The sequence below is a fragment of the Pezoporus wallicus genome, unplaced genomic scaffold (genome assembly GCF_028554395.1).
Source record: "Pezoporus wallicus isolate ANWC-B61680 ecotype Strahan unplaced genomic scaffold, APGP_CSIRO_Pwel_v1 scaffold_7107, whole genome shotgun sequence".
NCBI classification, from domain to species: Eukaryota; Metazoa; Chordata; class Aves; order Psittaciformes; family Psittacidae; genus Pezoporus; species Pezoporus wallicus.
Window position 1 is genome coordinate 3,896,178 of NW_026642114.1, and position 25,757 is coordinate 3,921,934.

At 51.0% G+C, this 25,757-nt stretch overlaps 2 protein-coding genes across 6 annotated transcripts in view; both read left to right on the forward strand.

Annotated features, from left to right (window-relative positions):
- Positions 1-3,322, forward strand: part of LAMC1 (laminin subunit gamma 1) — a 71,126-nt gene extending 67,804 nt beyond the window's left edge. The window contains exon 28 of the mRNA XM_057427468.1: positions 314-3,322. Coding sequence (XP_057283451.1) covers positions 314-570 — 257 coding nt within the window. The 3' untranslated portion in view covers positions 571-3,322. The remainder of the gene's footprint in view (positions 1-313) is intronic.
- Positions 3,323-7,486: 4,164 nt separating this feature from the next.
- LAMC2 (laminin subunit gamma 2) lies at positions 7,487-25,534 on the forward strand. 5 transcript variants are annotated; one of them, XM_057427257.1, is made up of 23 exons: positions 7,487-7,820; positions 12,140-12,328; positions 14,783-14,912; positions 15,803-15,901; positions 16,119-16,255; positions 16,647-16,769; positions 16,899-17,088; positions 17,439-17,551; positions 17,813-18,031; positions 18,884-19,063; positions 19,587-19,820; positions 20,040-20,176; positions 20,506-20,659; positions 20,781-20,986; positions 21,252-21,331; positions 21,803-21,940; positions 22,706-22,850; positions 23,081-23,230; positions 23,750-23,864; positions 23,951-24,150; positions 24,709-24,867; positions 24,955-25,054; positions 25,263-25,534. In XM_057427257.1, the coding sequence occupies exons 1-23, from the start codon at positions 7,742-7,744 to the stop codon at positions 25,511-25,513; spliced, it is 3,528 nt and encodes a 1,175-aa protein (XP_057283240.1). In that variant the 5' UTR covers positions 7,487-7,741; the 3' UTR covers positions 25,514-25,534. The 5 variants fall into 5 exon arrangements, with proteins under 5 accessions (XP_057283240.1, XP_057283241.1, XP_057283242.1 ...); XM_057427261.1 differs by lacking the exon at positions 7,487-7,820 and adding an exon at positions 14,151-14,188 and having other exon boundaries at positions 12,217-12,328; XM_057427260.1 differs by lacking the exon at positions 7,487-7,820 and adding an exon at positions 14,084-14,188 and having other exon boundaries at positions 12,226-12,328.
- Positions 25,535-25,757: the final 223 nt, after the last annotated feature.

Consider the following 25,757-nt stretch of genomic DNA (forward strand, 5'->3'; position numbering starts at 1 on the left):
TGTTTGCGTGGTTTTGTCAAGGAATTTGGTTTGGAGTTTGTTGGTTTTTTGTTTGGGGTTTTTTTTTTCTTTCCTTGATTAGCCTCAAAGCCCTGAATACTGAACAATGTTCAGTACCGCTTTTTCTGCAAGCCAGGGACTTTTTTTGAGGCACTGAAGGTGTAATCCATATGATTGGTGCTGTTTTAAATGCTGTTTCTAATGTGGAGAGAGCCTGATGGAGGTCTCTGAGTGGGCTAAGCTGTGAAAGCATCCACAACTAAAGCGTCAAAACTTTGTTAATGGACTTCACTATTTGCTTCTGTCTTTTCAGGGCAACTGGAGACGGTGGACTTGAACAAACTGAATGAAATTGAGGGTACCCTGAACAGTGCCAAAGATCAGATGAAAGATAGTGACCTGGACCAGAAAGTGTCTTTCCTTGAAAGAGAAGCCAGGAAGCAAGATGATGCAATACAGGCTTACAACAGGGACATTGAAGAGATCCTGAAGGACATTAGCAACCTGGAAGACATCAAGAAGACTTTGCCATCTGGCTGTTTTAACACCCCGTCCATTGAAAAACCCTAAAGGTGCACTGGGGGTGGGGGGTATTCCCCTGGTGAGTGGTGGAGCGGTGGTTTGGCTATGGAGTGCCTTAACACACATTACCTTCTTCCAATACCCAAGTCTTTGCTGCTCGCAGCTGCTGTTTTCTTTTCAAATCAGGATAAGTTGAAAGATTTTTTTTTTAATTTTTTTTTTTTTTTTGAGAAGCAAATTAAATATCCGTCTTTGGGCATCAAAGGGCTTTTTTTATATAGATTGTTTTCCTGAGCACTCTGCCTTTGCCCCTTTCTCAAACAGTTTCCCTTTGATTAGTGCAAGGATGAGAGATGCTCTGGACTCTTTATACTGTGGTTCAGAAATAAACATGTGAGCTGTATACAGCAAGGCAAAACTAATCCCACTTTCCTCTCTTCTCCCCTCGACTGTAAAGTCCGTGGTCCCAGAGCTCTCTGTCCCTATGAAGGAAGGGGGTGGCTACCAAAGTATTACTGTAATGGCCAGTATAGCTGCACTCATTCAGATCCCTCTTCCCACCTTCTAACCCTGTGAATTTTTTTTTATTGATAACTAGTGGCCAATCTGACAGCATTGGTAGCCTTTGACAAAATAGCTGAAGCCTCTTTCTGAAATGCTTTCTGTGATGATGCATTGCTCCGAGAAAAACACAGCCTCTGAGAGGAGGTTTTTTGGGAAGATGGGATACTGGTGGAGTGGTAGATCTTTACTGGGGGAGTGATAGGTCTTGCCTTCCCCACTCCTGGTGTGGGGAGAAGTTCTGGGTCTGGTCTGTAAGCAGCTACCTGCTGGGTAGTCCAAGCTTGGGAGTGTGGGAGCCATGAGCTGTGTTCCTGTCTGTAGGTGTTGCTACTGAATTACCAGAGGATCTGTTTTTCTGGGTTATGAATGTCTGATTGACAGATCACTTAGTTCAAGCAGGAAAAGGCTTACTGAAGAGGAGAGCTGCCATCAGAGTGCTCCAACAGCTGCACGGGCCTTCGTGCTGAATGTCTTTGGGTGGGGAAGGAAGAGGGCATGCAAGTGGAAATGAAAAGGTCTTTCTCCCTATCTTTTTCCTGAAGGACGGTGGCATTTTTGTGTCTTGGCATTGCTCTTACTTTTTCCCTGCTTTTAAGCTGGCAGAAAGAGCTGGAGTTTACCAGTGCCCTCCTTTCTTTTTGTCTACTGATCTCCCAGTCACCATAAAGCCACCGCAGCACAGGGACTTCAGGCCAGGTTCAGGTGGCAGGTCTGCCTTTCACACTGCTACCGTTGCCTCCCCAGCAGGCTCCCTCTCCCTCCCTAGGTAGTGCCTCCCAGCTGCTTACTGGTGCTGGGTGGGAGCAGCGGGGAGCCCCTCACTCCTTCTCTGGCCCTCCTCTTGAGATGAGAGCATTCTCTGTGGCTTCTTTTTTGCCTCCAGCCTGGCATCCCTCCCCCCTTCCATGAGATCCAGTATATATCTATCCTTAAACACTATGCAACTTTGTACGTTTGCGTAGCGGGGAAGAAATTATTATCTGACACACACTGGTGCTATTAATTATTTCAAATTTATATTTTTTGTGTGAATGTGATTATTTTTTTTTTCTGTTTTTATCATGATTATAGTGTGAGGAAGTCTCTCGTGTGTGTGTATGTGTGTGTAAATATACTCAGCCATATTTCCAGAGTGGCATAGCCTGGCCTCCTCTGTGTTCTTTCCCTTATAGCCACTGGGGTGCGTGCACTGTATTATCGTTCCTGTCCGTGTTATTCCCTTAGAGCTCAGTGTTTCTCCTAGCTGAGCTCCTGCATTCTTACCTCTCCTGTATCCTCAGCACCCAAAGGGGCATCAGCAATAACCACTTTGCCTGTAGGGTGGATGATTTCTAGCCCTCCCTTCAATGCCATCCTTGATGCATGGTGCACCCTGTTCTGTGTCCCTTGTCCCCAGGGTTGCTGTGCCAGGAGCAGAGCAGGGGCTCTGGCTTTGCAGCTGGGCTTGTAAGGAGCTGTCGCACTGTTGGGAGGCCAGACCCAATACTGAGGTAGTTGGAGAGCTGGATCTGTGGATATCTTGATACCACTGTGTGATGCGAGAGGCTTGGTGCACCCTCGGGAATGGCGCTGCTGGGCAGGGGTCATTCCTAGCAAACCCCACATTGCTCTTGTACCCCTTCTCTTAAAGACTCTTACAACTTAATAGCTGGGGATTTCCCCCTGCCTGCAAACATACCTAATACTTGGAGGAGAGCTTACCTGTGCTTACCCACATGTGGGACACTGAGGTCAGTGTCTTGGCTGGCTGCTCTTGTCAGATGGCTGGTTGTAACCGTGTCACCTCTCTGCCAAGGTTGTAAGAAGAGCAGGTGCAAAGATGCATGCGTGCCCTGGCTGACCTCAGGCCTAAGGTTTCCTGCTTTCTTCTCTTACCTTTTTTTCCCCCTTAAGCTGTTTTTAACAGAATTTTATTTTTAAATAAAAAAAAATCTTTATAAGCAATCTCTTAATCACTACAGCCATTATTCAGTGTATAAGTCCAGTTATTTCTTTACGTAATGTGATGATGCAACAGCTGCTGGTGGAATGCTGCATGTCATGGGCAACGTGTGACAGTCCCTTCATCACCTTATTCCTGACTGTGGCCACCTCAGTATGTGCCTTCACTCCAGCTTTTTGCCTTAATCTGTGGTCTTGCTGTCTGGGGCGGTGAACAAAATGCAACACTTGCAGTTTTTATGTATAAAACAGTATTTCTTATTTATAATAAAGTCTGAATATTTGTAACCCCTTATACCTTGGCATTCTTTTGAGCATTGCCTTTTTTGGGGGGTGGTGTTAATGGGGATGTGTCACAATTGTGAGATTTGCCTAATCAGATGAGCTGGATTGGGGTGGAAGAAAAGGAAAAGTACTTACGCGGTGGACTGCAGATGGCCGCAGCGATCATGGTTTTTCCCCATGCCCACTGCTGTATTGCCATGACTGAATTTTATGCTGCTGGTTTTCCAGGCCTTGAAAAAATACAATGATGTTGGTGCTGATGTTGTTGGAGCTGCAATGTCCTGGGAAGCCCTGGGGAAGCGATGGGCTGTTTCTGCACAACATAAGGGTAAAATCCTTTCTACTTTCAGCCGAACAGATGGAAAAGGATGGGGCTCCTGAGAATTGAAACAGTAGCCCTAACTAAAGAAGATGAAGTTTCTCTACTTGGAACTACCATAAGTTGGTGTACTCAGTGTAAGTTTTTAATGTCAGAACAGATGACTGATAACAGACTAGGCAGTTCTGCATTCACACCTCTCTTACAGCTGCACACAGGATTCCTTTAGTTTTCTCAGTAGAAGAAAATGCACATTAATCTCACTAATTTTCACCAGAGCTGATCCCATGTCAATTTGCAAGTTTATTATTTCTTATATTTCCATTTTTCTAGCTTCAGCTTTTTGTTCTTTGTTCCTCAACTCTAACTGCCACTAATGCATTTGTTGGCTAAAAAATCCTTTCTAGTTCTTTTTCAGAGATTTTTTTGCTTCATTTTGTGGGTTTGGTGTTTTTTGTTCACTTGTTTTGTTTTTTGTTTGGTTGGTTTTTTGCCAACATTGCTGTTGAGCAGATCCTAGCTGGTAAAACCCGTCTGATCTTTCAGCTGGACTGTAGGTAGCAGTGGGGGAGCAGAGAGTTGGGTACTGCTGGGAGCAACAGCTTGGAGGATGCAGCTCTAGCGTTTCCATGTGGATCTGAGGAAGGAGAAGAGGGACATACAGCTGTCATGCTGAGCCCTCAGTGTCCTATGCTCCCCATCTATAGCCCTGGTGTCTTAGACCACATTCTGGTTAATCTTTCTAGTTAACTGCTGAACCAGTACCTTCAGTGGGTCCACAACTGATAAACATCAGCAATGCCATGTAAAAACAAAATCCCATGGAGGTGCCCAGCAAAAACCAGCAGAGAGGTGGGACAGCAGTGCCTTCTTCCCTCATCTCTGTGTGTCTGTCTGTCTTGCTCCCTTGCTGGTACAGGCAGGGCATAGGCAAGGCAAGGCCAGACATGAGAGCACTTCCTTGCTGCACCACTACTGATGCCCTGCCGGGGTTGCTCACCACCACCACTGCTGCTGTGACCTGGTCAGGGCAGCGCTCCTCCATGACCCATATGTCCCACTGCCTCTGCCTGGATGATATCTGTTCCAGTGTCCCTGATGGACAGGTGGAGTTTGGCCACCCCTGAGCAAGGGGTGCCCGCAGCTGTCTAACTGCCTCTAGACCCACCCAAACCAGCCATAAACCCAAAATTCCCATGTGTTCCTGAGCAAGGAGGAGGTCTGTGCTTTTTCATTTTTTATTTTTCCAAATATAGTCAACTGATAATATCACTGTGCTTTAAATCCTGGGTTATAAAACAGATTGTCTGTGTGGGAATAGCATTGTGTCAAGGTAACACCTCCATGCCCTCATGGGGGAGGTGGTTTGACATGCTGGCCCTAAGCCTGCTTTGAGAAGCCTAGGACACCAAACTGGCAGAGGGGGGACTGAAGTCCAGGCTTGATTGCTGTGCTGTGCGTTTGGTAATACTGGTGTGGTAGGACCCCTGATTTTCCATGCCAGGGAAGTCATGGCTGGCAGGATAAAGGTCTGCTGCCAGACTGAGGGAGGAACTCCTCAGGCTTCAAGAGGCTGGTGGTAAGTAGGTGTGTGCATGTGGTGGCAAGAGCAGTGGGCAAGCAAACGGAGAATAGCTTGAGATAAGCCACTCAACAAGCCCTGAAGGAGAAGCAAAGGTTGCCTGCAGAAGCGATCCAGAGCTGAAGGTATGGGAGGATGCTGCAGCTCATAAGATTCCTTGCAGAGGGAGGCTTAGGGGTGCCAGGGATGAGCTGGGCTGCAAGGATACGTACGACGTCCTGAGGTTGTTTATCTACCATGAGCAACCAAAACAGGTTTTCTCCCTTAGTTACAAAAATAAAACAATAAAAGCCCTATTACTCTAGGGCTTTCACACATCCATCACTCGCCACTGGGGACCACCAGTGAAATTCAGGATATTATGTGGGTTCAGACTATCTTTGGAGTGATAAATTCTGCCATGGCCATGTCCTCAAGGACTGATAAACTTGCTAGCCACTGTGATGGTCTCCTTGCAGTAGCAGCTTGCTTAGTTCTGTTATGAAGAGTGAGCATAGGGCATCCTCACAAGGACTCTTTATGTTGCAAATTAAAAGAGCCGGGTTCTCTAGTGAAGAAATACTGATTCATTGCAGTGTCTGGTGAGCACCACTACTCTTCATGCCTCCCATTGCTTATGCTTCTGCTCACTCTCAAAGGTAAGATTTGTTAACTGTGTTTATACAACACCTTTTCTAAATGGTGCTGCTGAAGCAATGGGTTGCAATAGGTAACATTTGCTCTGTGTAGGGTGGTGGGCATCTGTTTGCTCCAGATCTGGTGTGTTTAGAAAATCAGGGCTTCAGAAAATACATTTTTGATAGTCTCATATCATGCATTCATGTGGCTTTCAGAGGTGATCTTGAAGAATGGCGGAAGGATGACAAGGTAAGAGTAATCTAAATAAATATGCAAAAATGACTGGTGAGAATGCTGGGCGAGTTCCTTGTTTGCACAAGTGAAGTAAGAGGTGGGGTGGTAACAGTGAAATGGGATAATACAGAGGAGCCACATCAGGGAAAACTTTCCTGATGGTCAGAACTGGTCTTCAAAGAGAGAAATCAGCCAAGGGCTTGGACTGGGCAAGGCCCAAGGGAATTGCTGTACTGACAGTGTTGCTGGAGGAGATGAGTTTCCTGAGCAGAGGGGTGTTGGTGTGTGGGAAGGACGTAGCAGAGGTGTTTGGGGCAAATGATGTACTTTAGAGCAGAAGGGATTAAGTGTTTCTTTAGAGGAATACTCAGACCCTAAGAGCTGACAAATTGTTGTGAACACTGCAGGTGGCTTCATTTCACTCTTAAAAAGAAAATACAAAATCAGATATGACAACCTTGGGTGCCAAACCCCAGCATGCCACCAGCATGTTCATAAAGCTGCCTTTGTTGGTGTGAACTATAATAAGATCCAGTGTGTGAAATTAAGAGGAAACAGCCTGTTTATAGAATAGTGTTGACTCAGTCAGCGGAGGCAGGTAAGCTTTGCAGATATGCGGTGAATTCAGCCTGGCTGCACCCATGAGATCACCAGGCGGCGCAGAGGAAAGCCCTCTGAGTCAGCTCCAGGTGCACGACTGTCTGGAGGCTGTTGGGCAGCGTCAGAGACAAAGATGAGAACCTAAATATTAATCACCCGAGGTTTGTTAGCTCTGGAAGGAGCAGATTATCAGCACTCGTTGTGTTGAGTTTCAGACCCTAATGCAGAAAGTGACCTGAAAGGCAACTTGTCTTAGATGGGGGTACAGATTTGTTAGATGCCTTCATTCTATCTAAAGATGTTCATGGATCACTTGCAGTCATTTGTGACAGTAGGTGTCCCGTGACGGTAAGTAAGGGAGTAAAAGCAGACAAACGTGATGATTCTGGGCCTTTACCCTCCAATCTGGGGATTTCCTGAACTTGATGCTTGCCTTGTAAGTCCCAATAGATCTGCTTTCAGAGTACATATCTAAGATGTCCTTGGGGTCTTCTTCACCCCCAGCAGCTCTTTGCTCTGGGTCCTTCTAGTCACTTCTGGCTAGTTTTGAGTTCTGCTCTTGCAGGTTGGTTGTCTGGACCTGGTGAGCCAGGCAGTCCCCGTCCAACCTCCTGAGGCTTCTCATGAGCTCATCATGTTCCAGTTAGCTCCCTGCAAGTTGCCTGCATGCCCGGGCAGCCCGGCTCTCTGCCGCCAGCACCGGTGCCCTGCCCTTGGAGGCAGCGGCAGGGGGTGGGATAGAGCTGGGGAGCGGGACGGGCAGGAGGGGTGTCTGCAGGGGCTGCGGTTTATCTTTCCCTGTGAGCTAACCCCATCATGGAAGGTGCGGGCAGGAGGTCCCGTCGATGCGCCTCTCTATGGAGTGGGCAGCCGCAGGCGGGTGCGTGTGAGGGCGCCTGCCCGTACCGCCTGGGCTGGGCTCTCGGGCCGGGTGAGTCAGCCCACGGCACACGCGCTCTTCCTGTTGGGAGTGACTCAGGTGGAGCAGCCGATAAAAACCACGCGGAAAAAAAGGGAGCCGGCGCGAGCCCTGCATCCCTGCTGCAGCGGGCTCCCCGTGCTCCCCAGCGCAAGGAATGGCTGGGTACCGGCTCCTGCCACTCTGCTGCCTCGTGGCATCTGCCCTGCCCGCAGCCCTGGGCACCAACAGGGAAGGTGAGGCTCCGGGAGGGTCGGCGGTTCCTGCTTTCACGCTCACGTGCGGTCCCTCCAGCGGCTTTGCTCGCATCCCTGCCCCAGGGCCAATAACTGGGAGGCGTCTGGGTGCTGCAGCGCCCTGCTAGGGTCCTATCCCCTCCCGCCTTTGGGATTAAAATTGGACCTTTTAGTAGGTGCTTTCCCGTAAATTCCCTCCAGGGTTAAATATCCCGTGAGCATTTGGACTTTATTTTTTTCACTGGCATCCCCTTTAAAGAACTTATTTACGTCCGATTACTTTATCCCTTTTTGTATAAAGCCTTGCTGCTTGGGTGGGATTCGGGTGTGAGCATGAGCGTCGCCCAGGGAGCGGGTGGCTGATCTGCCCGCTGCTGCTGTAGTCAAAACCTTCTCTAATCCTGAGGAAGAGCTGGTGGCATCCAGGATCCTGCTTCCTGTTGCAGTGTGCGTGGTGTGTGTATTTTGTGCGAGTCCGTGGGGCTCGCAAGCTGCCCACTGTGGGAGGTGTGAGTCTCCCACGGAACACAGACCGATGGCAAGCTTTAAAAATGCATGTTCCTCTTGCACGTGCAGTTGTAGCGGAGGGTGCAGCGCAGGGATGTTTAAGCGTGTTCATCAGCCCAGTGGTACATCAGTACCAGTTGTGTTGTTGCGTAGGATGGAGATGGGTATGTTTGGTCAAAATTGGTTTTGCGTGGATTTTGTAAATGCTGCGATACTTCAATTTTTGTTTGTTTGCAGTACTCGTTCTGAAACACCACTGGAGTGAAGTTGGTCTTTTATCAGTTCTAAGTACAGTGCAATGTGATGGGGGGAAAAGTACTGAATAAGTGGGGGTTTTGTTGGTTTGTTTGGGTTTTTGTGGCTTTTTTTTTTGTTTTGTCTGTGGTTTTTTTTTACGTTTTTGTTTTGTTTTTTTTTGCGGTGGGGCTGTGTGTTCTCTGTTTTGTTTTGGTGGTTTGTTTTGTAATTTTTGTTTTGGTTTTGGGGTGTTTTTTGGGGGTGTGTATGGTTTTTTTTAAAGACCTGATTGACTTTACATGCTGCTTGGAGAATTATTACAGCAGCCTTAATTGCACACAAGTTTTAAAATACTGATGTTGCAGTCGCTCCTTCCTGGCAGCGTGTAGGTTGCTGCTTTTCCATGGACCCTTGAACCTCTTTCTACACGTATGTAAAAGGGACAGCCAATAACTGGCCATGCACTTCTGCTGCAGCAGACTTTCCGAGTTTGTTTGGGAGTGTAAATTAGCCTCCCGTGCTGTTTTGTGGTGCTGGATGCGTGCTTATAATTAGCACACTCAATCCTGTTTTGCTTGCAAATGCTTGAGTCAAATTGGGTTCATGTATGATCTGGTCGAGTGGCAGAGGCCAGGGTGCTTGTACTCTGACCTGCGCAGAGCTTTGCTCAAGCAAGTGTGTTTGCCTTAGTGGTGTGCCTGCACATGATGGCTGAAGGGGTATCCCAGGGTTCAGGGAAGAGTTGGGGTGTGGAGGTCAGATGTGCTGATGAGGTGTCTGATTTGATGTGTTGGAAAGGAGACACCAAATGGCAGCTTTTGGCTCCTGGTGCGTGGTCTGTCCCTGCTGATGCTGACGGAGCCCCGGAAGCTCCAGGCAGTTCTTCCTGCACTGAGAAAGTTGTGGAGTTGGGTGATGGGGAAACCCAGGGCTTAGAGTAGCAGATGGGACAGCCTGGTGGGTCACTGACCCAAAAGCACAGAGCAGGGAATGGCTTGTATTGTCGTGGAGGCTTTTTTGTGTGCAAAGCTCTGTTGTTCTCTTGATAAAAGGAGTAGTCTTTGCAGACCAGCTCATATGCACAGGGCTCTGGGTTCTGTTCCTTGCAGACCCAGGGCCAACCTCATTTTCTGGTCTTGTGAATTTAAGACAATTTCAGAGGTGCAGAACTGCCTGTCTGCTTCTCCAAGTCTTTCTGATGTGGGAATTTGTCTCAACACAGCAAACAACACAGCACTTCATTTAGCTGGGCAGGAGCTAAGGGAGGGATTCCTGCTGGATGCATGCCGCAGGTCTCCTCCATCCTAACATAGCATTAAAGACATCCGGCTGCAAAGCTTCTCCTCTGTGAAGCCTGTTCTTCACAGCTGTCTGAGAAATCTAAGGGCACAGCCTCAGGGCACTTGGACACAAAAATGATCCTGTCCTCAGTCGGTCCTGAGTGCTCTGTCTCATTAGCAACTCCAGTGCCCCACTCTTGGTAAAGATTAACCTGCCTGAGCTCTGGTTTCCAGAAGACCAGCAACAGGAGCATATACACCAGTGGGGTGGTGGCATTAATCTACAACAGCATCTTAAATGGCTTCTGATGAGACCTGAACCCACGCCAGGGCTGGAGAGCTGACTGAATGTGCTGCAGCCTTAGAGCAAGACCTGCAAAAAGGTTTTTGTTCCCTGGGGGAACGGTGCTCATGCCTGTAATGCAGCAACTCAGTAAATCCTCCAGATTACATAGATTTAGGGTGATGCATGGATGGGGTTTAACTCAATGATCTTTATGTGTCGCTTCCAACTAGCTTTAGTGTGGAGGGATGGGGGGGTGGGACTGACCCCAAGCCGTCTGGCTGTGAAGGTGAGCACAGATGACTTGAGAAAGTCCTGTGCTGCTCCTCCTGGTGGGGTGTTTGTGTTGTCTGGTCACTGGTAATGTCCCCCGAGCCTCGGTGCTTTCTCATGCCCTAAGAGGCAGGACTTCTGCACCCACAGGTCCCCTCCCAGCAGGCTGAGGTAGCAGAAGACCTTCTCCTGGTCTCCTGGCAGCCAGGCTGCAAGGAAAGAGCCATATTTGCTGGAGCTAGTAATATCTCTCCCCGTGTTTGCTGGCACATGAGGTCATCCCTGTTCTTGGCAGCAGGCTTGGCTGAGTGCCTTCCTCTGGTATGCGGGTGTTCATGGGTGTGTGTGAGGGTGCGGGCGGTGCCCAGGGTGCATGCTTGGGCGATGAACACAGGAGCTTGTGCCTGGTCCCTGCAATCACAGATGCAGAGGATAGGAACTTGTATCCTCTGGCTAAGCTCTGCCAGGAGTGCTGGAAGGAGGAGCCTGCACGGGTGTCAAGTACAATGTGCTGCCTGCATCCATGCTGCAGGTTTCTGCTTGCTTTTGGATCTCCTCCACCTCCCTGTGCTGTCAGAGGTGACCTGAGCTGGGGTAGTTTGGATCATTTCATCAGCAAGCTCTGTATCCCTGCAGAAACTGCTTTTTCCCTCAGGGTGTTTTTCTTGCGCTTGTCTTTGCCAACTGTTCTTTCAAATGTGCCTGTCCTCCTCAGTGGCACTGAGGAACTCATCTGAGATAAAGGTTCTTGGACTTAAACACTCTAGTACTGGCTGCTGAGAGCTTGGCAAATAGGTGAGAGATGACTTCAGGAGAAGACCTGGGCAAGACGATGAAGAAGAGTGCTAGAGCACGCTCTCCAGAGGTCTTGTCTGTCCTGGCTGTGCTGGGATGCAAAACCTCATGCCTGTTCTTCCTGGCATCTGCCATGCAGTGATGTGGGCAGCTGCAGCTTTGTTTCCTGGGCAGGGTGGGTGAGATGACTTGTGTAATCCCACCAAAACCTTCCTTTTGTTTTAATCTGCCTGTTGGCTGGCACACTTCTGCCGAGCTCCTCTGGTCACAAACCACTCCTTATCACCCCTGGACTTGGCTGGGAGGACACTTGTGCTGCCGACCTGGTGGATGTTGGCTGAGCTTTTCTTTCTGGGCTCACTCCTGGTCAGAGGCTGGGAGAAGCAAAACATAACCTAAGGGATCCTTCCCTTTTCCCTAAAGTCACCAGTAAGATTACTCACTCTCAGGACAACCCAGGTTTGGTTTGGGTTGGATTGTTTTTTTTTTTTGTTGTTGTTGTTTGGGGTTTTGTTTGTTTTTTATTTGTTTGGTTTTGGTTTTTTTTTTTTGGTTGGTTGTTTTTTTGTTTTTTTTTTTTTTTTCCACCTCTGCTTGCTCAAAGACTTTTTTGTGTTGGAATGCCTCCATGAAGACATGTTGTGCTGTGGAGTGGGGCTCCTTGGCTTGGGGGGGGGGGGGTGTCCATCCTGAGCTGTTTCGGCAGTGAAATTGGGCATCACTCCAAAGTGAAGGGATGCAGGGCACAGTGTGGGCAGCAGTAGCACATGGGTGTCTGGTGGACAAGTTCAGAGACATGGGGACAGGGCTTGTTATTAGCAGAGCAAGAAGGGGAATTTTGCATTGCCTGGGCTTGTTCCTTGGCCATCAGGGTGCGTTTACGGCTTCATGGCTGATACCCTCATCTCTAAGCATCATTTGAGGTGTCTTTTTCCTCTCCGCAGTGTGTGACTGCAATGGGATGTCCAGGCAGTGCATCTTTGACTGGGACCTCCTGAGACAGACAGGCAATGGGTACCGCTGCCTTGGCTGCCTGGGCAACACGGAGGGTGTCCGCTGTGAGCGCTGCAAGGAGGGCTTTTTCCGCCAGCGGGAGGAGGACTGCTGCCTGCCCTGCCGCTGCCACCCGCACGGTACGTGTCTGTCTGCTGGGGACAGGGTTGGGCCAGAGGTGTAGCGGGGTTTACAGTGCCTGCCAAGTGCCTGCTGCCGTGTGTGTCCTTAGGCCCTGTTGAGCACATGGACTGGTCTGGTCTTTGGGTCCCTACACACCCGACCAGAGCATAGCAGGAGAAACAAGCTAGGCCGGCTTGACTCCAGGTGGGATTATCTGGGGAGGTGACAGAGTCCAGTTCTGTGTTGCTGCACCCTAAGTCATAGGAGCACCTCCTCCTCCTGAGTGTTTCACTGGTTTGTGCTGGGAGTTTTCAACCCCCTAGCAGCTCCAGACCACATCCAGGAAGACCCACCTGCCCCCTGAAATGATCACAGAATGGTTTGGGTTGGAAGGGATCTTCAAAGATGACCTAGTCTAAACCCCCTGCCATAGGCAGTGATACATTTCACTAGAGCAGGTTCCACAAAGCCTCATCCAACATGGCCTTGAATAGTTTTAGGGATGAGGCAGCCACAACTGTGTTCCAAGTCACACCACCCACATCATAAAACTTTTATTCCTTATGTCCAATCTAAACCTCCTGTCTTTCAGTTTAAAACCTTTGCTCCTTGTTCAGCCACTACAGGCCCTGGTAAAAAGTCTCTGTACCATTTCCCCTCCTGAGGTGTAGCACTGTGAGCTGAGGAATTATCTTTTCTTTTTTACAATACGATTAAAAGCCTTTGTGAAGCTCACCTTTATATATTGATCCCCCTCTGTACATTCAAAGGCCCCAATAACATCTCCCCGGAGCCTTTTCTTCTCCAGGCTGAACAAATTCAATGCTCTCAGTCTTTCTCCATAGCAGAGGTGTTCAGCCCTCTGACCATTTTGATGGCCCACTCCGTAGCCGCTCCAGCAGGGTCTGTGGCCCTGGAGCTGGATGCAGTATTCCAGATGGGGTCACATGAGAGTGGAGTAGAGGGGAGCATCACCTCACTCAACCAGCTGGCCATGCTGCTGGTGTTGCAGCTCAGCACACAGTTGGCTTTCTGAGCTGCCTCATGTCCAACTCTTCATCTACCAGTACCCCCAAGTCCTTCTCCATAGAGCTGCTCTCCATTCATCCATCCTCAGTCTGTACTGATACTGGGGATTGCCCTGACTCAGGTGCAGGACCTTACACTTGACCTTATTGAATTTCATGAGTTCACATGGGCTCACTCCTCCAGCCTGTCAAGGTCCCTCTGGGTAGCATCTCTTCCCTCCAGCACCTCCATCAACAATACCTGCCCCATTGAGAGGGACCCTGCTCTGCTCTCCTCTGCCCTGCCTTATATTTGGCTGGTGGCCATGAACCTGCTGATGCCTACCAGGATTTGCTCTATGGGGAGCTGCTTTCCCCTCCCAGCTGCAATCCTCAAGGACAGTGGCCAAACCCTAACACTGAAGTGTCAGCTTTTGCCAGCTCTTTGAGTCATGCTGGTGCTTCCTCAGTGCCACAGTGTTTGGCAGGCTCTGCAAAAGCTTTTAGTTGCATTGTAAAAGTGAAGGGATAGTTCCTGAGTTCACAGTGTTGCACCTTGAGAGTGGAGGTGGTGCAAAGTGCTGTGATGCTTGGGGACTGATAGGAAGCTTCAGCCTTTCCACCTCCTCCGGCAGCTTTTTGCAGGCTGCAGGGCTACTGGATGGGATTTCTAACTGGGGTGTTTTCTGTGGGTCTTGTGGTGCTTACACAGTAGATGTGATGGCTCCTTCATCCTTGTCATGTTTCGGCTTACTCTGCAAGTAGGTAGCTCGTACATCTTGCACTGAGGTGCTGTAGATTTTGAAATGCCTATTGGTCTCTGTTGAAGCAGGAAGATCACTAGAAGCACCATCTGCACAAGAAAAACAGGTGGCAAGAGGACAAAGCAACAGGCCTTAAGGGGGTGGGAGGAGGGCGAATATCTGCTTGTCTGCCTCCCCTGCTGGCATGCAGGGAGGGCCCAACTGCAGGACAGAGCCCTTGGGTCTGGCATCCTCTCTCCTCGGTGCTTACATGTGTTAGATGGTTAGAAATCAAAAATCCTGCCATGGTCCTTGGTCCCATAGAATCCTTGTAGAGGCATCAAAATCAAGTACTACCTATGTCTACTAGCAGAGGGGCTGGCAGAGAAGAAAAACATTCTCTGCTTGGTTTTCATGCCCTGGACTCAGTCTTGTCCTTTACAATGACCTTTATGGCAGGAAAGAGGATCCTTGTCCTGGGCATCTGGTCAATGCTTGCTGGGATTTATCTTTTCCAAGGCTCCTGCATCAGCTGGGGAGGCTTAAGCAGCTGTAACAGCCAGACCTCATGTCTCAGCCTTGTGCCAGGATCTCAAGGGGATACCTGTTGCTGGGTTGTTGCTGCAGTGATGGTGTGATGCTTTGCTCCCCTGTCCTGCAGCAGCATTGCTGGGCAGGTGTGGGGATGTGTCCATTTAAACCTCTTGCCGTCTTTCTGCAGGTGCCCTCAGCCCACAGTGCAACAGTGATGGCCAGTGCAGCTGCAAACCTGGAGTGATGGGCAAGAAATGTGACCAGTGCCAACCGGGCTTTGAGTCCCTCTCTGAGGCTGGGTGCCAGAGGAGTGGGCAGTAAGTGCTGGTGACCATCAGTTGCATAGGGGCTGCTGGGGGACCAGTTTCCAGAGCTCTTCCAGCTGCTGTAAAGAGCCTGCGCTGGCTGAAAAGCAAGGGCAGAGGCAGTCTGTGTGTGGCAGCACACTGATAGCCTTAAGCTAACCTTGCTGTGAGAAGGCAGGCTCAAGTAGGGTTGGACCTCCATTCCAGCCTGCAGAGCTCACTGTTGCACAATAGCACCGAAATCTGAGCTTAACCATTCTCTGAGGCTATTGCTTTGTTACCCATATAATGTCAGACATTCAACAGACAGGCTAGGTGATGTAAAATAAAACCTGCCCACACATCGATCTTGCTGGTGTCAGTGCTGTTCACAAGGACTGGCCCCATGGAAAGATGAGCTGCAAAAATCGACTCCTTCCTTTGCAGGAAGCCCTGTTTAAACACCTTTCAAAGCATTTCTGGTTTGGCTTCCTCAGTGCTGTGTCCTCTTCTTTGCTTCACTCTGCCATTGGTCCTTTAGGGAGCAAATGGTTGAGGCAACGGGTTGTCTGCCATGATTGGTCTCCTGCCTGAGCCTCCTTGGGGTGTTGCTGCCTGTTGGAGCTCAGCCAGGGTCTATTAAACATATCCGTGGCTTACTGAGCTCAGCAGAGCTTTACTTTGCTCTTGTAGCTGGATCTGGTGCTCTGGGGTGGTAGTGTTGGGCACTGTCTCAGCCTGGCATCCCATACTGCTGCAGGTGAATTACTTTGAGAGATGGCTCTGGTGATATTTTTCCCCTTCTAGCATGGGGATGGTACCTGTGGGGGGGATGTCTCTGCTGTCTTGTATAACATCTGGGGCACTGAGCTCCCAGGCCAAGCTGGAAATCCAGGTAGAGGTTCCTGCTGTCCTTGTTGCAGGAGCCTGCAGTGTGTGTGTGACCCAGCTGGCAGCACAGGGGACTGCCTCTCTGGCCGCTGTGTCTGCAAGGCGAGCACTACTGGAGCACGGTGCGAGAGGTGGGTGTCAGCAGAGGTGGGTGTCATGCTGGACTACTGAGGGGCATGTTCTGCATTTCCCCCACAGTCGCACGTGCCCATCTCACCATCCCAGCCTGGTGATGACTTTGAACCATGGCAATGGCTGTGTTGCACAGCTGTTGTTAGGGGGCTGATTGTGTTGGGCAGGAAAGGAGAAAACAGACTTGAATGTTGTCACTTTCTTGTGCTTTCCCAGGTGCAAAATAAACTTCTATAACTTGGATGCCAGAAACCCTGCAGGATGCTCCCCCTGCTTTTGCTATGGACACTCAGCTGTGTGTATCAGTGCAGACAACCACAGCGTCTACAACATCACCTCCACCTTCCAGCAAGGTGAAGCCCTTAGGCTCCTGGGGGTGTTTGCCATCCCTTTTATTCACAAGCTGCACGCAGTAGCTGCCTGGTTCACAGCCCCGCTGGAGTAGCTGTGGTTTGATGGGTGGGATGGCTTGATCATAGGCAGAAGTAGGGTCTGGGAAGGGAGGGGGGGAGCCATGGTCTGCTTTATCACATCTTTCCTGCCACTTGGGGGGAAACCTCTATACCCAGCCTGGCTTATTTACAGATGTATCAGCACAGAGATACTTGAGATACTTGTGCTGCTCCCTTGGAGGTCAGGGGGTAGGAAGCCAAAGGGTTTTGATAAAAGACAGCTTTAGAAAGTTGCTGGAGTCCTGGAAATGCCTTCCCTGCCCCCACTGACTGCTCCTTATTGGTGCTCCAGGTGCAGAAGACTGGCTAGGTGTCTACGAAGGTGGCTCCCCAGCCCAGCTCCAGTGGTCCCCACGCCATCAGGATGTCTTCATACCAGCAAGGAGATTGGAACCTACATACTTTGTGGCCCCCAGTAGGTGTGGGATGAATGAGGGGTTGAGCTGATGATGTCCGCTTTGCTTGGTCTGATCCCATGAACTGAACCTTTAGGAGGAAGGCAGGTTTTTAAGCCTTTGATTTTGTCCCTTCCTTCCCTTTGCAGCAAAATTCCTCGGGAACCAGCAGCTGAGCTATGGGCAGACGCTGTCCTTTGATTACCGCCTGGACCGAGGGAGACACCAGCCATCTCCTTACGATGTGGTCCTGGAAGGAGATGGCCTGAGAATCACAGCCCCTTTCTTGCCCCAGGAGAAGGTTCTGCCCTGTGGTGTCAGCCAAACATACACGTTCAGGTAAAGGGTGATGCTGGGGCATCTGCGGATGCGTGAGCAAGAAAGGCTGCAGCTTGAAGGAGCTCCTGGATTCAGCTGTGGTCACTCTGAGGTGGCAAATAGTTGCTTAGTTTGGGCTGGATGCAACTCAGGTGCTTCTCTCCTGGAGGAAGTTACTTTGTGAGAGGGGCAGTAGAAAAGTCTGTTTCAAGGTTGGGCTGGGTATTTTGCTTGGGTCAGTCACATGGGTGGAGGTGGTTCCCCAGAACCTTAAGCTCAGGAGAGAGATAAGCGAGGGCTGCCATATGTTCTTGATGAGACATCTCATTTTCTTAGAAACTGCTTCCATTTCTCCTCCCTCCCACGGGCAGGTTGGATGAGCACCCAAGCAGCAAGTGGAGCCCGAGGCTGAATCACTTTGAATATCGCAGGCTGCTGGGAAACCTGACAGCTCTCTGGATCCGAGCCACCTTTGGGGAGTACAGTAAGTGGGGGAGAGCTCGCATGCACAAGGTCGGCTTCTTCTCACTGCTGGAGATGCCAAGTCTCCGATGGAGACACCTTTGCTGAAAGGTATTAAGAAATAATAATTTTTGAAGTTCCCTAGGATGGACAAAATTAAATTACGAAGAGATTGAGTAGGACGGCAACAGTGGGGGCAGCAAAGCCTGTGGGTGTTGTAGTGACACAGGAGACGTGTGCAGGCCCTGGGTGTGGGTGACCAACCAGCTGTACCTCCCTCCAGGCACCGGCTACCTGGACAACATCACCCTGGTGTCGGCACAGCCCATTGCCGGAGTGCATGCTCCCTGGGTGGAGAGCTGCGAGTGCCCGGCGGAACACCGGGGGCAGTTCTGCGAGAGGTGTGCCCCTGGCTACCACAGAGATGCCCCCAGCCGGGGGCCCTTCAGCACCTGTGTGCCATGCAATTGCCATGGGGGAGGAATCTGTGATCCTGATACAGGTAAGAGAAGCCACCTCCACACTGTGCTTGTAGGGGTATGGGAGCACAGGGTTGCTGCCTGAAAATTGAGCTGTGGGGAGTGTGGGGGCACTGAGTAGGGCAAGATTATTGACTTGGGAGGCTGCAGTGTAGGCAACATCCTGGGCAAAATGCCCCAAGGCCTAGAAGTGCTGCATTCAGAAATACAGTTAAGATGCGATTTGAATCAAACTGGGTTTAGATGGAGCTCATTGGAGAGAGAAGAAGCATCTTCTACTGCCTGGGCAGCACTCCCTTGTAGGGAGTTTGGACTAGATGACCTTTAAAGGTCTCTTCTAAACCAAACTGTGCTATGAATCTGTGATTTTGTATGGCATGAGTAGATATCAGAAATATCGACATGGTTTACTATGTACCTTGTTAAAATAGCCCACAGTGTTGCCATGTAAAGCCAAAGTAACGCAAAGTTAAACTTCAGTATTTTGAACTGGAATTTCCAAATATTTGAGCATTGAACAGGAGGCACAATGCAATACATGCCTCTTTAGGAGCTATACAAGCTGTGAAAAAGGAGATACAGACACCTTTGTGTGGTTATTGCCAGTCTTCCTGCCTCAGGATGGACTCCCAGTGAGGCCTCACTGGGATCCCATTGCAGGAGCAGGGCATGGTCCTTCTCATGTAATGAAGCACTGATGGGCAGAGAAATGAAGTGGGTATGGGCAGGCATGGAAATCTTGAGGGGTCCAGTGGAGGATGCTGGACCATGGGAGCTTGTGCTGCAGTGGGTGGCATGACCACCAGTGGAGTGGTGGAGGGTGTTCTGCCAGGAGTGAGAGCAAAATGCCCTGAGCTCTTTCCTTCCTCCTTCAGGTGAATGCTACTCAGGAGATGAAAATGTAGCCAATAGTGTCAGCTGTCCCTTTGGCTTCTACCGAGACCCGCGGCAGCTGCGCGGCTGCAGGGCATGCCCCTGTGGCAATGGCCAAGGCTGCTCGCTGGTGCCAGGCGGTGAGGAGGTCATCTGTGACAGCTGCCCGCCTGGAGCTGCTGGTAATGCCCTTCTCCAAGCCGCTTCTGCTCTGCCTTTCTCCAGAACTTCTGCCTTATGTACTGGGAGATGCAGGCGTCTGTGAGCCAGGATACTCGGAGCTGGGTGAATCATCCCATCTTCTCATCCTGGCTTGCCTGTGACATTGCTGCTCCTGCCTCTTTGGGGTATTTCAGCCCCAAGAGCTGTGTAAACACACATTACCTGCCCTGGGAAAAGTTCTTGTCTAAACAGAAAATGTGAATGGAAAAAGGATGGGTGGAGAGGGAGGGGAATAGAGAAATGGGGCAGGGGGTGTGGGGAATGGGAATAGAAAATGGCTTGCCTGAAGTCAGTTGTTGCACTCAGCTTTTGAGAGCCTGTCTGGTGTGTTGTGCATTGGCTTTGGCAGTAAGGAGAGTGGAGAATCTGTTGTGCCAAACCTCATTGGGCTGAACCACCCCCATTTCTGTGGAGCAGAAGTAGCAGGGCAGCCTCTGCCTTCCGGGCAAGAGCATGAGCTTCTCCTTGTCTCTCCTTTCCCAGGGGCCAGCTGTGAGTACTGTGCTGATGGCTATTTTGGAGACCCAGCAGCTTCCCTGCCCTGCCAGCCGTGCCAGTGCAATGGCAACGTAGAGCCCAACGCCGTGGGGAACTGCGATCGCCAGACGGGCGAGTGCCTCAAGTGCATCTACAACACTGCTGGCTTCTACTGTGACCGCTGCAAAGACGGCTTCTTCGGGAACCCTCTGGCCCCTGATCCTGCCAACAAGTGCAGAGGTGAGACCCAGGCACAGCTTGAGCTGGGGATGAGTAAGAAAATCCACACCAGAGCGTGCAGTGACTTTATGGGAAGAGAGATGCTACAACAGCTGAGGCTGGAGAGTGGGAGCAGGAGGCAGGGCTAAATGGTGGGAGGAAAGCAGGAGGTGGATGGAAGGATGTGCTGAGACTTGAGGGTGATAGGCTTCTTTGAACCTGTGCCACTGTGACTTGCAGCCTGCACCTGTGACTCAGCTGGTGCTGAGCCTCTGAAGTGCAGGAGTGATGGGAGCTGCATCTGCAAGCCCGGCTTTGAGGGTCCCAGCTGTGAAGAGAGTGAGTGCCCGGCTTGCTATGGCCAGGTGAAAGCCCAGGTGAGCATCTGTGCCAGCCCCAGGGCCACTAAGTGGCAGGGAGTACAGTGATACACTTGTCCTCAAGCATGTCCTCCTCAAGCATCTCCTCCTGGTGCAGCTGAGAAGTAATTTTGTAGGCTGTGCCTGAACTTTGGGTTTGTACCCAATTCAACTGACAGAAAAAAAAGAAGCCCTAGTACTGCTGCTGGCCTGCTGCGCCCCATCAAAAGAAAGCCCTTGCTTTACTCTCCATCCTCTGGCCAGACAGTGGACCTAGTTCCCACCCTGGTCTTTCCACTGTGGGTTTGGTGTCTTGCTGGCTAAGGTCTGATCTACTATGTCGGCAGATGGACGTGTACCTGCAGCAGCTGGCAGAGCTGGAGCTGCTGTTCTCAGAGGTGCAAGCTGGTGGTGGGCCTGAGAGCCAGGAGCTGGAGGGGAGGATGCAAGTGGCAGAGGAGATGCTGCGGAACATCCTTGCGGAAGCTCTCAGCCTGCAAGGTACCACACACCTGCTGCCCTCAGATGAGGCCATCTGTGCTGTATCAGGAGGCTTTTGCTGCCTGTGCCTTTTTGCTCAGTGGCGAGTTTCTCTTCAGCCTTCCTTTTTCCTTCTCACCAGCTTCTGACAGGTCTCTGGAAAGCCGTGTGGTCAGGATAAAGGGGCAAGGGTCCACTTCCCAGAGCCGCTTGGATGAGATAAAGGCAACGGTGGAGAGGTTGAGATCCCTTGGGGGTCAGTATGAGATGCAGGTGCAGGACACTCGGCAGCTGCTGGAGAGAGCCAGGCTGGACCTGGACCGCAGTGGAGCTGCTCTGCGTCAGGTGGTAAGAGCATCCTCATGCAACATGCTCCTAACCTAGCCCAGGGCTGAAAAAAACCCATGGGGAGAGGAAGAATTTAATGTATTCCAGTTATTACCTTTGTTTTGTGAGTGCTAAAGGTATTCTGATGGTCCTTTCTGTAAGGCTGGGAACTGGAGAGGTGTTGCTTTTGGGGGTCTGTGGAGGTTTAATGTGCTGCAGTTGCCTCTTTCACTGCTGAATCAGATGAAGGGTAGGAAAGAGCTCTCATGTCTCCCTTCCTTCTCAGACCATTCCCACTTCAAACCTTCCCGGGGGCTCAAATCAGTTCTTGATACTGGCCCAGGAGGCTCTGAGACTCGCCAGCAGGTGAGTTGCTCCCACCATCAGCTGAGAGAGAGGGGAGAAGGGGGACTGAGGTCCTGCTAGGCACCCAGAAGGTTCTTTTAGGTTGTCCTTGCCTATCCACCGGGTTGCAGCTGCTGCGACCTCTGTGCCAGCCCTTTAGCAGGGGAAGATGCAGCTGCTGGGCTGGCTTCACTACCCTACAGAGCTGTCCTCAGTAGCCTTTGAGGGTGGAGTTGGGTGTGGTTTAGAAGCATCTTTAGGGTCAGAGTTTGGCCCATGGGTGTCCAGCTGGAACAGGCAGCATCTTTCTTCCCCTTCGTGCTCCTCTACCCTTAGGATATGCAGAAGGGATAAGCAAAATATGCATCCCCTTCTCAAATGTGCTGTATTTCCTAAAAGGGAAAAGCATTGCTGAATACAATGCTAAAGGGAGTTGGTGGGGAAAACTCGGGTGGGAATCCTTTCTCATGAGCACCCACCTGTGCTTTGCAGCCATGCACAAGCCGCCAACACCATTGAGCAAGCTGTGAAGGCAGCACGGGAAGACATGCGGCAGGCGCTGGAGCTGGTGCGCACGGCTGCTGGTGGAGAGGTGGCCGCTGCCAGCTCCCTGCAAGGGCTGCGAGGGAAGTGAGTGCGGCTGCGTTCACCCACGGGTAGAGGGGGGACATGGGAGGAAGGAGGGGGGTGGCCAAATGTCTGTGCCACCTTCCCTGCCTCCCCAGCTGAATTGCAGAAATGTGTGGTTGGAGGCAAGACAGGCAGGGACTCGGCTGGACTTTGCTGACACTGATGAGCAGCTCTGTGGAGCATCTGCTTCCCACCCCACAGATCATGATGCTCCCACAGGCCTGCCTGAGGCTGTGGGAAGAGGTTTAATGCCCTCTGTGTGAACAAGCTCCTGGGGATGACTTTCACACGTGGTTGCAAATCTGGGCTGGGTTTAGCCTAAAGGTAGATTTAGCTCCATGTTGCCTGGGTGGCTCTTCTGGTTGGGCTGGTGTCTCTCCAGAGCTCACCATGATGCTGGGATTTTGCACACCACTGGAGGGTGTGAGCAACAGCCCTAAATGAAGTTAAGGAGCTGAACAGGGATGTGCAGGAGGAAACATCCAGTGGTTAGGAGAGGGATTACCAGAGCTACTGTGGAGCCTGTGAGGGTTCAGCTGGTGTGAAGCACCCTTGGTTTCTGGAGTTGGGAGCATGCAACCAGCAGACACCCAGTTTGGCAGAGGGGCTGGAATGCAGAGGATGTTTGCAATTTGCTTTTCTTGCATGATAAATCTGCATGGAGCCTTGGAGAGCATGAATGAATCAATGTAGAAGGCAGCATTAATGTGGTGGGAGGTTGTCAGTTTAGCTGGTACCATGTTCTTAAACTTCCCATCCATGCAGGTATGAGGACCTGAAGTTGCTGGCTGGAGGGCTGAAGACTGAGGCTGATGGGATGGCCTCTGGGGCAGACAAGGCTTATCAGGGCAGCCTGGTGCTCCTCGGCTCCCTATCCCGCCTGACAAAGACCGACATTGGGTCCTTTGAGGTGAGGGCTTTGTGCCTGTGGGACCAGGAGATCCCCTTTTGCTCTCCCTTACACCTTCCCTGCTATGCTGCCAGTGACTCAGCCCTTTCCAGAGCTCTGTCCCCATTGAAGAGCCATTTGATATGCATCCTCCCACCCTTCTGTCCCCATAGCTGGCTGCAGTGCATCTGTCACTTCTTGCTGTGGTTCCTCGTGGGCATCCAGGCAGTCATTGTTTCTCTGTGTTTCAGGTGGAGGCAACCCGGCTGAAGCAGGATGCCAGTGCTCTCCTGAGCCTGGTGGACACCTACATGGCACAGTACAGGCAGCTGCAGAGCCGCACAGGGAGCTGGGAGGAAGAAATCAAGCAGCTGCTGCGAAGGGGAGAGGGCAAGAGAGCGGTAAAAGATTGGTTGGGGGGCTGCAGCTTGAGTCATCTTCAGCGTGAGCTGAAGCCTTGGTGGGATGCCTGTGGAAAACACCACTACTAGTTGGTATCCCAGCCTGTTTGCCAAAGGAGAGGCAGCTCTGCTTCCTGCTGAGGACAGTCCCCTTTCTCAGAAAGGCAGCCACTTGGGGCTGGTCTTCTGTAGCCAGTGGGAGACCTCACTGTGTGTGCAGAGCGGCTTGCTACAGGGTCTCACCTGCACATCACCTCCATATGAGGCAGGTTGAAGACCTGCTTCTGGGAAGATTATAGCTAAGATAACTCAGGATGGCTGGAGCTGGTTGAGGAGCACCAGCACAAGCCTCTGCTGACAGTCAAGCTGTGGTAGCCATGATTCAGGGGCAACAGCAGGTACTTGGGAACAGGCTGATGGGGTTTCTTCCACAGTGCAGCTCCTTTCAGATTGCTCTGGGACTGATGTTCCTGTACCATGTCCTTCATCTGCCTGTTGTGTCCTCTTCACCCATTGCAGGCGCTGAGGCAGCTGCTCTCCCGAGCCAACCTCGCCAAGAGCACAGCCCTGCAAGCTGTGAGCTCTGGCAATGCCACCTTCTATGAGGTGGAACAGACCCTGAAAAGCCTCCGGGGTAATGTCTAGAAACCCTTTCTTTCCCCTTCCTTGTGGTATCTCTCAAAGGTAGTGCAGCTTCATTTCCACACACGTTTCTTTCAGAGTTTAACCTGCAAGCATCTGATAAGAGAAGGGAAGCTGAAGATGCCATGAGGAGGCTACCGATTATCAGCAGCATGGTCACAAGTGCCAGGGAGAAGACAGACCGAGCTGAATCAATCTTGGGCAGTGCTGCTTCTGAATCCAAGGCGGCCAGAAGCGCAGCAGGGGAAGCAAAGCAGATCACCATGGGGATCCAGCAGGTGAGGACAGGCTCTGGTGCTGTTGCTAGCAGAGAAGGGTTTGGAAGGGAGAACCATGGAAGAAGAGGGTGGTTGGCAACTTTATGGTGGACCTGATGTGCTGACTTGGGCTGACATTTGACTACAGTGGATCCTGCAGATACGAGAGTTGGCTGTAAATGACTGGGGTGTCTGGAAGTCTACAGGCACCTTTGTCCCTTGAGGAACAATGTGGCATCTCATTGTGGCCACTTTTCAGTGATCAAAGGGATTTTTCCACAGTCTGAGCCACTGGCAGACTATAGAGCTCCCAGAATTGGTGTTGGTGGGTTCAACTCCCAGATGTATGTTGTAATTCCCCAGGGATTTGCTGATGTGTGCAGGAGTGGTTTAGCCATGGCCACAGAAACAACTCTCTGGAGCAACTAAGTGGTGCGAGAATATGAAGGGTACAGGAGAGCTTGTGATAATTTTGAGTCCCTGTAGAAGGAAGCTGTTTCCACCAGCTCCAGGCCCTGGTGCACCCAGGCTGATTTCAGCCATGCTTTGCTCCTCTGAAAGTGCCCTTGCCTTCCCTAGGAGATTACACTGCTCAAGGTGGAAGCCAACAAGACAGCTGATGGTGTCCTTGCCCTGGAGAAGGCAGTGGCCACTCTGCGGCGTGAGGCAAAGGAAGTGGATGGCGAATTTGAGAGGAAGCGCTTGGAGGTTGAGGCTGATGCTGCTGTGATACAGGAGGTGGGTCCCCGTCTTCCCACCTTGCCCTCTTCCCCCTTGACTTCTGGGCTAGACATCGCCTTACATGTGCTGCCTTGCCTTCTCCAGACAGCTCAGGAAGCTCAGAGGGTCCATGCCAAAGCTGGCCGCGCAGGGGTGGTCGTGCAGGAGACATTGAGTGCCCTGGAAGAGCTGCTGCATCTAATGAGTAGGTTTTGTGACTCTGCAATAAGGCATGGATGGAAGCGGGTTCCCACTGGGGTCTAGGCAGGGGTATTGGGAGTTTCGCAGGAAGTGAAATAATATAATGCCTGTAAATGGGCTGGGTAGCAGAATGGAGATGAAGTATCTAGAAAGATCTAGTCCTCAGCCTCCTTCCATGGTTCCCTCTTCCTTGTTTTCCTCCTGTGCAACAGACCAGCCTGGTGCTATGGATGAGGATGGCCTGAAGCAGCTTGAGATGAATTTTAGCAAAGCCAAAACCAGAAGCAGCCAGCTGAAGGATGAGATGTTGGAGCTGGAGCAGACAGCCACACTGCAGAAGGCCCAGGTACTGACACTGGAAAGCAACATCGATGAGATCCTGGTGGATATTAAGAACCTGGAGGATATCCAGAGAAATCTTCCTCCAGGCTGCTACAACACAAAAGCCATTGAATTGCCATGAGCGAGCTCTGGAAAGGCTGGAGAGCCTAGCCCAGCTGCCTTCCCCAGGCCTGGCAGGACAGACTGTTTTTGACTGTGTTGAACTGATCCTTACCCTCAAGCTCAGTGTGGCAGCTGAAGTTCACATTGACACCTGGCCCCGGAGAGTCCCTGGTTTTTCAAAGTGGTCTGTCCCTCAGTCATGGGAGGAAGGAGATGCCTGGATGTGTGAAGGTGCTACTGTCTGAAGAACAGCCCATTCCTAC

Coding starts and splice junctions, on each gene's coding strand:
- LAMC2 (XM_057427257.1), top strand. CDS start 7,742: ATGGCTGGGTACCGGCTCCTGCCACTCTGCTGCCTCGTGGCATCTGCC. Junction 20,177..20,505: donor ATGGCCAGGTGAAAGCCCAG/GTGAGCATCTGT, acceptor CTATGTCGGCAG/ATGGACGTGTACCTGCAGCA. Junction 22,851..23,080: donor CCGACATTGGGTCCTTTGAG/GTGAGGGCTTTG, acceptor TCTGTGTTTCAG/GTGGAGGCAACCCGGCTGAA.